General features: G+C 43.0%; 1 protein-coding gene across 1 annotated transcript in view; it reads right to left on the reverse strand.

The window, feature by feature from the left end:
* Positions 1–8,588: 8,588 nt before the first annotated feature.
* LOC127556881 (zinc finger protein ZFP2-like) overlaps positions 8,589–14,627 on the reverse strand; it is a 38,368-nt gene continuing 32,329 nt past the window's right edge. Inside the window, exon 7 of the mRNA XM_051990378.1 lies at positions 8,589–13,409. Coding sequence (XP_051846338.1) covers positions 11,362–13,409 — 2,048 coding nt within the window. The 3' untranslated portion in view covers positions 8,589–11,361. The remainder of the gene's footprint in view (positions 13,410–14,627) is intronic.

Consider the following 14,627-nt stretch of genomic DNA (forward strand, 5'->3'; position numbering starts at 1 on the left):
GAGGACAGGGGTGCGCCAGTGTGGGCGCGCATCGTGCCCCGGAAACGGTTCCCATTCCCTCGTGCTGCTGAGCCTTTCCGGCATCGGGCGTCCCCAGAGAACTGGGCTCGGAGGAGGGCGGGGCCGCGGCTGCAGAGGGAAAGGGCCGGGCTCCGACTGCATTTCTTTGGTGCCCACGGCGCCCCGTCCCGGGAAGGGGTGGACAGGCCCCCGGCATCGCCCTCCTGGGCGCCCACTCCGGCTGAGCAAGCTTGACCATCGGTGGGAGCGGCTGTGAGGGCCCGCCCGCCGTCCCGCTTGGCCTCCTGTAAGCCTCTTACTTCACACCTGATGAGCCGCTCCCCGCTGATCGCTCCGGGCCCCAGAACCACCCGGGGCCTCACCAAGTGACATCAGCGCACGTCAGCACCACACAAAGGCCCTTCCTGCCCCTCCTCCGCTCCCTTTGCCATCGGTCCAGAGCACACACATATACATGCACACCCACCCACGCACATATATGTACATGCACACACCCCACACACATACATGTACATGCACACACATATACGCACATACATGTACATGCACACACCCACACACATACATGTACATACACAACCCACACACATGCACACACCCACGCACATACGCACACATATACACATGCACACACCCACACACATACATGTACATGCACACACCCACACACACATATGCACATACATATACACATGCACACCACCCACGCACATATATGTACATACACAACCCACACACATGCACACACCCACGCACACACACATACACATGCACACACATACATGTACATGCGCACACATGAATACACATAGGCCCACACATACACACGAACACAATATATACATGAATACACAGTATACATGCATACAAACATACATACACGTGCACACATACCCATGTACAAGCACACCCACACCCACATATGCATATATGCACACACAGTACCACACATACACACGAACACAATATATACATGAATACACAGTATGCATGCACACAGAGACATATATGCACACGTGCACATAGGCGCACACATACATATACACGTATACTCACATATATATACACATACTCACACATATGCATTCACATGTAATGTTCTCTCTAAATGTCATATTCTCTGTTGAGATTTTCTTCAGGGCTCTGGGGCAGCCTTCCTTTCAGTTCAGGAATCCCCACAAGTGCAGCCAGGGGTTAAAGTCCAAATCCTTTATTGTCTCCTTCAAAGTCCTGTCTCCTCCGCTTGGGGCTCGGCCAGTTTTTCCTGATGCCTGCATCTCTCCTTGGTTCCAAGAGCCCGAGCTCCCGCCTCCTCCCCTGGCTTCTGAATCTCCCTGGCTGAGGCTCCTGGCTTATATGCCCCGCACTGAGTACACACCAATCATTCTATCACTGGGAACCATTATTTGTTGTAGGATTAAATCGATGCTAAACTAGATTTAACCACTGTCTCCTCAGTTCCACTTAGTGCCTTGTTTCAAGTTCTGGCCCATCACATCTCCCGCTTTCTTTTGATTTAGAACATGGTGGTCATGACCTTCCTGACTTCTCAAGGAGGTGAGAACCCCCAAAAAAGGTGATCACACCTTCCCTGACTTCTCAAAAAAGGGGTGAAAACACCATAAAAGGAGGTGATCACGCCCTTCCCAACGTCTCAGGAAAGGAGATGAAAACACCAAAGGAAATGGGAAATCAAATCGGATTAGCGGGTTTCTGAAGGGGCTCACTTGAAACAGGTATACATGAATCCATCAATATGGGAGGTATTACACATAATTACATAAGCACATAGCAATATAACACAGGCTAATAGTAATGTAACAAATAACATGAATCAACATGCAGAATTATACATGTCCATAAGTCCTAGAAATAGTCCAAAGGAGTCCATTGTCCATTACTTCATATGCCAGGAATCCACTCATTTCTGCAAGTTTTGAAGTCCTGCAATAGGCTCATCGACAATTTTTCATCTCGGGGAATCCAAAGATTCCTGCTGGTTTTCAAGTCTCATTGTCAGCCATGCTTTTTCAGTGTCAGATGTTTTTTAAGTCTTCTCCTTTGTTTTGAGTTTTTTCTCTTTTTCTGTCTCTCTCTGATGGACAAGGCGAATATGGCTCGTTGGCACCCATCTGATTCCTTCTCCACCTGTAGAAATACAGCAAACCCTCTCTCCCAGGCAGTTAATCTAATTCCCTTCTATTTACCCCTTTCTAAATTTCTCCTCATCACTTGGCAATTACATTGGAGCTGTTTGCACTGGACACTGCCCTTTTGTTGGGTTAAAAAGCCTGTATTCTCCCCACTTGTAATCCCTTTCTGCCACGTGATTGCTTTTTGGCTGATTGATCACATCAGAGCCCTGAACTTCTAAAGGTGTAACCTCGGCTGCCATCACTCCCCACCTGTCTTTTGTTTGAGGTTTTGGAGCTGGGCCCTGCCTCTCATTTCCCTGGGTCAATCTACAGTCTGAGGCCCAGTGGAAGCCTGGTTGCACCTCGGACATGGGGTTTTAGGTCTTCTCTCAGCCTGTCCTCTCACTCTATCTCTGCACCTACACTGAGCTCTAAGATGTCCAATCTTCCACACTGAAAGCATTGACGACTCTCTCTAGAAGTCTCTTGCCAAGAAGGACCCTGTCTTCCCATGTCCATCATAATCTGAGTATAATGAGCATTTGTGCCCACTGTGGCACAGGGTCTTATGATCTCCTCTAAAGGAGCATCTTTGCCTAGCCCCCATATAACTCTTCTGCAACCTCAGTGGCATTTTCCTTAGCCAGTTGTCTGATCATAATTCTTGTAGCTGCATTTTTTCCAATGGTTCTTGTGACAGCTTCTGCAAACGTCCCCCCAAATCCGCAAAGGGTTCATTGGGACCTTGCTCTATTTTTGTGAAGGCTTCCCCTCGATCTTTCCCTGGGGGGGAACCCCAAGCATAGCAGAAGCAGCAATTGGTTCCTAAGTTGTTGTGGGGTAATTAATCTGTTCTGAATTGTCTGCATACTGACCTTCACCTGCTAGTTGGTCAAAGGTGATTTGTACGTTAGCTCCAGTTTGTTTATTGAGTTGGGCTTGAATCCCACATTATTCACAATACTCCGAAAGCCACAACAAGTTTTGTCCAGGTTCTAAACATGTCCTTGCTATGGATTTCCAATCACTCGGGGTTAGGATTTCATAAGCCTAATTCTCTAGTAACATATTAACATAAGATGATGTAGCCCCATTAAGACTGCAACCGTTTTTCAAATCCTTAATTTTTTCCAGATCAAAAGGAGTGTGTCTTCTCCTTTGTTGATCAGAAGAATCAAGCTCCTCAATCACAGGGCATGCATTTATTTATATACACATACACATACACATGCATGCACACATATACCTGCACACATATACACATACATATGCACACACATCTATACACACACATGCACATACACAGGTACACACAAGCACACTTATACATACACACATACACATATACATGAACACACATATACACCTACACACATATATACACAATATATACATGAATACACATATACACACATACATAGATATGCACATGTATAGAAATACACATATATACACATACACACATATATAGATACACACACATACACACATATACACATATACACAAACATATACACAGATACACATACATAGACACACATACACACCTATAAAGATATTTTCACACAAATATACACACATATTTTCATAACACATACACACATTTTCACACACACATATATACGTATTTTCACACACACACATATATAAGGTGCCCAAAGACGCCTCCTTCCTACAAGTAGTTGTGAAGTGAATGGGAAATAGCTTAACCCCTTTCTCTTTCTTGAAGGTGTAATGTGTTACTGGGGCTCCGCTGCCAGCTCCCTGATGAAAGGCACATTGGCTGCCATATCTACACAAATGTGTTTCCCGCAGCATCCCAAAGTAAGCTTTTCCAGGATCTGCCTTTCCCTTTCCCTTACCTCAGGGTAAAGTCAACAGCACTACAAAGAGCACTCACATTTCCCAGGTATGGGCTTGTTTATTACTAATTACCTGCACCTTCCATGTGTAATCCAGGTCACTTATTCTCCCACTTTTAATTACTGGGAAGAAGGGTTCTGATAATGGCCTTATTTCTAAAATATATAGAGAACTTCATGTGGGAAAGATTCCTTTCTAGATTCCCACCCTCTCCTAGTTAATAATGTAAATTGCCCTTTAACTCACAAATCCTGGTCCCTTTGAATTCCAATAGAAGATCCGGACCTGTCCCAGCCCCACCCGGATCTGAGCCACCTTTGGGGCTACACCTAAAAGCCCCTCGAAGTAAATTTCCCATTATAAAAGGGAGACGCTGGGACCCCCTCATTGCAGAGATCCCAAACATGCTAGCCATGTGAGGACCCTCTGTCCACTGGACCGGTGCCCTCCTTATCTCTACCTTCACCTGTCTCCTTACTGACAAACTCAATAATAAACCTCTTTTATCAATCTAGCTCTCGGGCCAATAAATGCCTTTATTGGGGACTCACACCGCCACTAGACCCCATTTACCGCCGTATCCTTGCGCCAAATCCAAGGGGGTTGCAGGGGAGCTCTGCTTGACTCCCTGTACCCCAAACCTGCCACTAGACTTTAACTAAACCCTAATTTCATTTAGGTCCCCCAAATCCAGACCTCAACAAACTGACTCAAATTTATAAGAATACAACCATTATCCAACTGATAAATGATTTAAAACACAATTTTCAGAAGAAACTGTTGAGGTCTGGATTTGGGGGACCTAAATGAAATTAGGGTTTAGTTAAAGTCTAGTGGCAGGTTTGGGGTACAGGGAGTCAAGCAGAGCTCCCCTGCAATCCCCTTGGATTCGGTGCAAGGATCGGGTGGTAAATGAAGTCTAGTAGCAGCGCGAGTCCCCAATAAAGGCATTTATTGGCCCGAGAGCTAGATTGATAAAAGAGGTTTATTATTGAGTTTGGCAATAAGGAGACAGGTGAAGGTAGAGATAAGGAGGGCACCGGACAGAGGGTCCAGTGGACAGAGGGTCCTCACATGGCTAGCATGTTTGGGATTTCTGCAAAGAGGGGGTCCCAGCGTCTCCCTTTTATAATGGGAAATTTACCTCGAGGGGCTTTTGGGTATCGCCCCAAAGGTGGCTCAGATCCGGGTGGGGCTGGGACAGGTCCGGATCTTCTATTGGAATTCAAAGGGACCAGGATTAAAGGGTAATTTACATTAACTAGGAGCCGGTGGGAATCTAGAAAGGAATCTTTCCCCGCATCAAAACCATTTCTAATCTTATGAAAAAAAGCTCTAAATCACTATTGATCAGAGAAATACAAATTAAGACAACTCCGAGATACCACTACACACCTCTCAGATTGGCTGGGATGACAGGAAAAAAGGATAAATGTTGGAGGGGATGCAGGAAAACTGGGACACTGAGGCATTGGTGGTGGAACTGTGAACTGATCCAGTCACTGTGAGAACAATTTGGAAGTATACCAATGGGCCATCACTGGGCATAGTCTTTGATGCAGCAATGCCATTAATGGGGTGAACCCTGAAACTGTATCCCCTTTCATATGTAAAAGAAGGGAGATTCTGGGTGGCAGGCTCTCTCCTGGGAAAAGCTCACCTTCCTAGACAATGCCCTCCCCAAGTTAAGTGGTTCCATTCAGGTGCAGATCTCGCCCTAATAGTCCTGTTGAGTGGCTGGAAACTCCCAGATAACAAATCTCTTTTCAACTGGAGATCTAGGCCTGGGGCTTTGACAACATAGAAGAAATCTCATTCAACCCTGAATGGAAGCAATTCTGAACTCCAAGTCTTTGCAGAAGTCCGAAACAGGAATTTGCTTTGCCAAGGAAGCTCTCTTCTTAGCAAGACTGCCTGCCAGGACTTTGGCCCACTGTAAAGATATTCTCAGTGTTAACTTTTGCCATTTTCCCTGACAGGATCTTACCCCCGGAGAAGTCTGTCTTCCTAGCAAAGCTGGCTTCTCAGTGCTAATAAAATTTCCTTCTTTTGCCACACAGATCTTCGGGTTTGCGAATTCTTCCGCATTGGACCTGCACTGACGAGAGGGGATTCCCCATCCCAATTCTTGCCCCTTTTCACTACCACTAACCTTATCACATGACTGGGTCTGTATCCCAAGGAGAACATGACCCACCTGTGCAAAAATGTTTGTAGCGGCTCTTTTTGTAATGGCAAGAAACTGGAAACTGAGTGGTTTTGCAAGGGTGAATGTTGAAAGCTATCTTTGCATATATTTTGAAAATTAAAAAAAAACCTATTAGAAAAAAATAACTGGAAAGTTAACCCAGATTGAAATGGTGAAAGACTATGAATTACCCTTTATCATAAGGTTGTTTTCTAAGTTGAAAGAAGGTTCAGCATTATCATAAAGGGTAATTCATAGCCTTTCACCATCTCATTTTGAGGACTATTGTTAAGTGATGAATTAAAGACTTCCTGGTTTGGGACGGATTTTGACCATCAATGAAAAAAAGCAGTCCAAATCTCAGAACCTTGTGACTTCAGATTTAGCACTAGACCCACAGTGGAGTCACTAGCTTCCATCAAATGAAGGAAAGGCTTTCTCATCATTGCATGGCAATTCTAAAGGGAACAATTGAAAGGTGGGCAATTAGACATAGGACATAGGAGAGTGGGGTTAGGGTTAGTGAGAGTGGGGTGAGAGAATGAAAGTGAGGGTTAGGGGCAAGTTACCAGCTATTAAATGATAGAGGAATAGGAAGAAATGACATGGTGGGATTTGCTAGCCATAGAAATAACAGATAAATTGGGCAGCTCTGCCTACTGGGCTCACTTTTGCCTGGGCTAGGGACCATGGAATGTCAGGCTGGAGGTGGGTTGGAGCAAAATCTCCTCCTCTTTAGCTTCAGGGTCCTGTGCTCCCACCATGATGAACCGTGATGAGGTCAAAGAAACTGTTTATGAAGACCTGGAGACCTTAGCATCAATGGGCTGAAAGGAAACAAGAGTTGTAATTCTGGGTGACTTGAATGCCAGAGCAGGCTCTGTCTCTCCTGCCTCTCTCTCCCCCTTCCTTCCTTCCCCATCTTTCTCCCTTCCCTCTCACTCTTTTCCCCCCTCCCTTCTTCCCTTCTCTCTCCCTCTCACTATCTTCCTCTTTCCTTTCATCTCTCCCCCCACGCCTCCGGGTCTGCTGGGCTCCGATTCCCGTGCCTCCTGATCGCCAAACCCGTTGAGGACTTTGCTGTTCCATGGCTCACTCTTCTACTGCCCCAACTTGGGTCCCACCAACTGCCGAGCCCTGCTGTTCCACCTTCCTTTTACTCTATCCACTTACTCATAGGGCTTCCACTTTTGTTCTAGGTCCTCACCACCTCTCCCCGAGGCCGTTTACTGAAAAGCCTGGCTCCCCTGCTTTAACCGGGGCCATCTATTTTAAGGGATAAATCATGTCTTCTGTCCCTCAATTCCTTTCCAGACTCCCGCCTCCCTTACATTGGCCCACTGGATTTTCTCCCCTCAACGGAGTCCCCATGTCTACAGGGACTGTTCTCCATGCCTGAAATGCTCCCCCGAACCACCTCCATTTCTCACATTCTTTGGTTCTCTTCAGGACCAGCTTCAGTGCCACATAGAGAGTCCTGCCCCTGGCACACAGCTGGTACTCCCTAGGGCCCCAGACCCTGTCTTGGGCTGAAGTGCAAAGTGCCTGCCATGAGCCCACCGCGTGGGCCAGCGCCAAATCCATCTTTAAATGACTATTTTACAGAGAACTCACACAGGATTCGTGCCCATATGGAGGCCAGAAGTGATGAAAGGACACTTTCAGGCTCTCTGAACCATGGACCTGGGGGGCAGCTAGCCATCATGGTGGGCAATGCACCGGCCCTGCAGTCAGGAGGACCCATGTTCAAATCTGGCCTCCGACACTAGTTGGGTTTGCTGGGGCAGTCACTTAACCCCGATGCCTCAAAAAACAAAACACAAAACCATGGAACCACTGCAGGACCTGGGAGTCACCAGCATAGGATCCTTCAGAGGGGAGGTGGTTTTATGAACAAAGCAGAATTGCAGCAGCTGAAAAGAAATGCACAGTTCACACCTTTGAAGCTGTCCCGCCCCGAAGGCCCGTGCTGTTTGTGCTCGCCCTGTGGTAGAACTTGCCAAGCTCCCGTTCTCATTGGCCACTGGTGGACCAGCTTTCCTTGACCACAACACAGTGATGTTGCTTTGGTCCTCATGGAGAAAGACCATTGTGGACTCAGTTTTCTGAGGCCTTTTAGATTCCTCTAGTGAGCCTTCCTCTTGAAGGCTTTGAAAATATTTTGTATTCACCTAATTCATAAAAATCAAGGCTAAGAGCACAGGAGACCTCTGTGGACAAAGTTCAATCCTGGCAAAAATCTAAATAGCAGCTAGGGTCACCATTCTCATGCTAATGAGTTCATTAACTATTATCCTCATGGACTTAGATATAATAAAAGTGATTATTCCAAAGTCTCTAGAATGGGGGAAGTAAAAAATATTCACATGTAAAAACATGAATTGGATACAAGATAGTTTATTCCTATTGATGAGTCAGTAAGTATTTATGAAGCAACTAGTGCGAGCCGGGCCATGTGGTCAGCACTAGGGATGAGAGGAAACCAAAGAGTTCCTGCTCTCAGGGAGCTCACAGTCTAAGGAGGGGCTGACCAGGGAGAGCCTTGTCCTCTGCCAGCTGCAATGTCCCTCAAGAAAATAGGGGACCTCACTTCCGGACACACCAAATTGTGGGCTTGGGGATCTACTTCAGAGCATGCAGGTATCCTGTAGCCACTTCCTGTCTGCTTAATGAGCTCCAAAAGCCTGGCAGGGGTTTTGAGGCCCTGGAGCCAAAAGACACAAACAGCAGTGGCCCCATCACAAGATACAAGATTGCCAAGGGAGCCAAATGATCATCAGGCAACTTGGTGTAGGAAGCAAGGGTAGTCCCTCGCTGGCCATCTGAAACTCAGAAGGCTTTCACAGGTAAAATTCACTATTCTCTTATTGAGTTCAATGAATAATAATGCCCTTTAAAATTCTGATTTGCATTGTTTAAATGGGCAAGCTGATTCAGCAAGATGATGCTAGAAAATAAAATTTTAAGATATTTTCTATTTAATATACATGCAGAAATACTCGACATCAGTTTCCAAATATGGGAACAAAATTATTCAACATTAATCAACAAGCATTATTTAATCAATGATTAGCACTAAATGCCAGATACTGTGCTAAGTATTGGGGATTAAAAAAAAAAAAAAAGACCATGCCCTTGAGAAATTTACATCCTAATCACTAAGCAGGGTTTATTGCATGAATGAAATGTTGGTACACATAGGCATATTATCAACATATTACAGCATATCAACAAAAAAAAAATTGACACTATATGAATATGTTCTAGAAGAGTCCGACAAAACAGCATTCCTGGATGATTTAAAATGAACAGAAGAAAACAGAGTAGAAACAGTTTTTAACCACGAGATATATATATATATTTTTTGTAGTAGAGGTGATCAAAAGAACTTTTGCTCAATTTGAGAATTCATCCACTTGATGAGATTTCAGAGGACCTCTCCTGGAACTAGCCATTCACCCTAGAGCATTTCTGAGAGGATGCCAAAAACTGGTCTCCAGTGACTGGGGCTGACTCATACATGATTGTCAACTAATTCAGGGTATGTAGATTCAATAGAACTATGTTTTACATGAACGAGCTTTGGAAATGGCTTTACACTTTTTGTACCCTTCTCCCTTTTATCAAATTTTCTTTTGGACTTTCAGCAAGGGTTGGTTGGGTAGGAGACAGGAATTTCTCTTGTGGCCATAGCAATGACAGATTACAACAAATACATTAAATGAGATTAACTAATTGCTAAGGAAAAACAGAGATATGGGGGGGGGGGAGGAAACAATCTCACATGTTAATAGTCTTTAAAAAAATTTACTTCCTTCAGAGTCAGCTTTTTATCCTCAAGCCACCTATATTATACCATAACCTGTCCTGTTCAGAAGATCTGATTATATATACTTTGCTTGTATCAATAGCTTAAAAAAAAATCCCCTTTGACTCTTCCATTACTTCAAGATAGAAAAAAATCATCTAAAGGTCTTCAAATCCTGCTCCTCAAATACTTGCAACCTGGTTTGGTGATTTCACCACTTGGATAAAACTGTTCAAGAAGAGAAGAGACAGAGAGAGCAATCAAGAAACTACTACAGTAGTCCATGTGAGAGGGGATAAGGATCCAAACTAAGAACGGAAAGAAGTGGACAGATTTAAAACAAACTGTGGAACTGGAAACTACAAGAGTCAATAACATATAGGTTAAGAGGCTGGAGAAGAAAAGGTGACTCCAAGGATGCAAACTTGGGTGACTAGAAGACTTTTGGCAACCTCAATAGAAAGAGCTGTTAATATTTAACTCCTAGGCAATTACTCTTTATACAGAGAAGGATAAAGTAACAACGGTATAAATGGCAGAGAGTCCACCACCCATTATTCCATGCTGACCTGCTGAAGTGAATGTAAATTTTTACTTAAAAAGCAAAAAATGGGATCTATAGTTTCATGTACAATAATGTTTTATGCTTGCTTGTGCAACTGGATTGTTGCTGGATAGGGAGTTTAAATTTTTTAGAGGAAAAAATATGGGGAGAATAGAGTTCCTTGCAACTAAATAAATGTAATACTTCAGTGGTTTTACTAAGCATTTTTTGGTAACCTTAAGTTACACAAATGCCTTTTCAGATCATACTTGAGCATACTTATTACAGAACTTGTTATTAAAGGCAACTGACGTGTATTACAGGAAGGTTGATAAAGGAGGGTATGCTTTTTCTCTTAAAGCAGCAAACAATAGTGTAATTGGTGGGGAAGTTTCCCAGCTTAACTATATAGTATTTGACAAGTGGCAGATCTTCATGAAGCCTTCCCCAAAACATTTCATCCCTATCATTAATTGTTAATCTCCAACATAATGCCTCTGATATCTAATACAGCATGAACTACAAAGGTTTTTGTCTATCATGACTTTTATAAGGAGGTTCTTCAATATGAATTCTCTGGGTATTTGCAGGTTTCAGCTAATGCTGAAGGTGTTCTCACAGGCATCACACTTATGGGTTTCCCATTACTGTGAATTTTCTGATATTTAGTAAGGTGTCCCCTGTAGTTAAGATTTACCCAATTAATTGGTTCTGAGGAATTTCTGTCCACCATAAGATAGTTATGGTGGTCATCATGGATGATCAAAACTGAAGGAGTTTCCAATTCATTATATTCATTGGCTTATTTTCCATTGTGAACTCTCTGATGACAAATAAGGGATGTCCTATGACTGAAGGCTTTTGAACACACACTACATTGAAAGGGTTTCTCTCTAGTATGAATTCTCTGGTGCAGAACAAGGCTTCCTCTCTGGCTGAAAGACTTACCACATTTATTACAAGCAAAGGGTTTCTCTCCAGTATGAACTCTCTGATGTCTAAGAAGGTGTCCTGTCTGACTGAAAGTTTTTCCACATTCATTACATTTACAAGGTTTCTCTCCAGTGTGAATTCTCTGATGCTTATTAAGTTGCCCCCTCTGGCTGAAGGCTTTTCCACATTCATTACACTCAAAGGGTTTCTCACCAGTATGAACTCGATGATGATAAATAAGAGATGTACTATGACTGAAAGCTTTTCCACATTCATTACATTCAAAGGGTTTCTCTCCAGTATGAATTCTCTGATGGTAAAAAAGGTTCCCTCGCTGGCTGAAGGCTTTCCCACATTCATTACATTGAAAAGGTTTCTCTCCAGTGTGAACTCTCTGGTGATGGAGAAGGGATCTTCTATGGCTGAAGGTTTTCCCACACTCATTACATTCAAAAGGCTTCTCTCCAGTATGAATTCTCTGATGATAAATAAGAGATGCATTATGGCTGAAAGCTTTCCCACAGTCATTACATTCAAAGGGTTTCTCTCCAGTATGAATTCTTAGATGAGAATAGAGGGAAGTCCGGTGGCTGAAGGTTTTGCCACATTCATTACATTCAAGGGGTTTCTCTCCAGCATGAATTCTCTGGTGCTCAGTAAGGCTTCCCTTATGGATGAAGGCTTTCCCACATTCATTACATTCAAAAGGTTTCTCGCCTGTATGAATTCTTTTGTGTTCATTAAGGTGTCCTCTCTGGTTGAAAGCTTTCCCACATTCATTACACTCAAAGGGTTTCTCTCCTGTATGAATTCTCTGATGATCAATAAGGGATACTCTGTGGTTGAAAGCTTTTCCACATTCACTGCATTCAAAGTGTTTCTCTCCAGAATGAATTCTCTGATGTTCAGTAAGATGTCCCCTTTGGCTGAATGCTTTCCCACATTCATTACACTCAAAAGGTTTTTCTCCAGTATGAGTTCTCTTATGTTCATTGAGGTTTCCTCTCTGGCTGAAGGCTTTTCCACATTCACTACACTTAAAAGGTTTTTCTCCAGTGTGAACTCTTTGATGCAGAGTAAGGCTAGAATTGCTGCTGAAGGCTTTGCCACATTCATTACATTTGAAGGGTTTCTCTCCAGTATGAATTTTCTTATGTTCATTGAGGTTTCCCCTCTGGCTGAAGGCCTTGCCACATACATTACACTCAAAGGGTTTCTCACCAGTATGAATTCTTAGGTGGAGGACCAGACTTGAGTTGTTGTTAAAGGCCTTCCCACAATAATGACATTTAAAGGGTTTCTCTCCAATATTAGCCTTCTTATTTTGAGACAGGCTTTCACTATGGCTTAACTCTTTCTTACATTCATTTTTCTTTCCAGGATGAATTCTTTCGTCTTCAGCGAGACGTGAGCTCTTACTGAAGGCTTTCTCACATTCATTACTACACGGTTTGTCTCCAGAATGCACCATATGAAACTGAACAAAATCTGAGTGATAAGTGAAGGGCTTCTTACAATTATATTTAGAAAGGGTCTTTCCTTTAGAGATTTTACTATGTTTAACTAGATCTGAAATTGGTTTGATGATGTTTCCTTGTGAGCCATAATTTTGGTGATTTTTTCCTAAAGAAACATTCTGTTTCGGAACAAAGACTGATCCTAAAGTAAACTTTCTCCCATCTGTATTACTTTCAACTAAATGCCTCTGTTTGGCAATATTTTTTGGAGCGCTTGTTACTTGTCTGGATTGTTTCTTCTGGTTGCTCTTTTTTCTCTCTAACCTGTTATCATGTTCCAATGTCTTCTCCATCTTGGGATCATCTTTTTTGAGTCTTCCTTGGGATGGTACTCTTATATAAATCCTTTGCTTTGGAGTAGACTCCTTGGTTTCAGACCTAGTCTCTTGAATAAAAGAATCTGAAAGAAGCAAACAAAAAATGTGAATATACACTATTCTCAGTGCTCAGGGAAAGGAAACTGCTAACTTTTAGATTGTATTTATCTTCTCCATAAAGGAGGATGATGAATAATGTGGAAATGAGAACACTCATTAATTTGGAGCTTTTTCCTTCTCTCTTCTTCATTTCACATCCTGGGGCCAGGCTTAGGATTATTACTTCCCCTTACTACAGTCTGGCCAAAAGTGGCCCTTTTGCTTACCAAGGCTGATACATGTACCCTTCATCCTATTTCCTCCCCCTTTCCCAACAAACTACATGAATTATCATCCCCATTCTTGTTTATCTTCAGTCTTTCCTTACCTAGGTTCCTTTCTTGCTGTGTATATGTGTGTATATGTACACCCACACCCCTCCACTGTTCTTTGAAAAAACGAAGAACTTCATTATAACCTATCACTACTGACAGAGATCAAACTTTAACTGTCTTCTCTTCTTTGAAAAACAATGCCTTGGGAAAGTGCTTTTCCTTTCTTCTAAAGTTTCTGTATGCTGGCTTCCAACCTCATCATTTAACTGAGGCTACCCTCTCAAAAATCAATAATGACATCTTAATTGCCAAATCCAAAGACCATCTTTCACAGTTGTTATCTTTGAAACTATTGGCCACCCTCTCACCTCTTTGGATTGTTATGAGATTGCTATCTCAGAATTCTCCCATCCTTTTCCAAATTATTTTATGTGTGGTGGTATACCTCATCCTTCGGCCCTAGCTTTTCTTCTTTTTTCTCTCTACAATCGCTCATTTGGTCACCTTATCAATCACTCAGTTATCCTCTCCTTGGAGATGACTCCCAGATTCATACATTCATCTCTAGCTTCTCTTCTCACCTCCAGTCCCACATCCCCAAATGTCTAATATGCAACAAATAAGGAAATGAGGGTTGACTATCTCTATGTATGAGCCAAAAACTGGACACACAATAATGCTAGAGGCATCGATCTCAATCGCATACCCCCCACAAACTAACCCCTCTTCCAAACATCCCAATCCTAAATGAGAGCACTACCACCCTTTCAGGCATTCAAGTTCATACCTGAATTCTTTTTCTCACTGCCCCATATTTAATCAGTTGCAAGTACCCTAAATTTTGACTCTACCTCTATAGGTCTATTGCATTCATCCCCTTTTCTAGCCCAGAGCTATCATGGCTTTTAATCACTCTCCATCTCAATT

Source organism: Antechinus flavipes, chromosome 3 (assembly GCF_016432865.1).
Source record: "Antechinus flavipes isolate AdamAnt ecotype Samford, QLD, Australia chromosome 3, AdamAnt_v2, whole genome shotgun sequence".
In the NCBI taxonomy this organism is placed as follows: domain Eukaryota; kingdom Metazoa; phylum Chordata; class Mammalia; order Dasyuromorphia; family Dasyuridae; genus Antechinus; species Antechinus flavipes.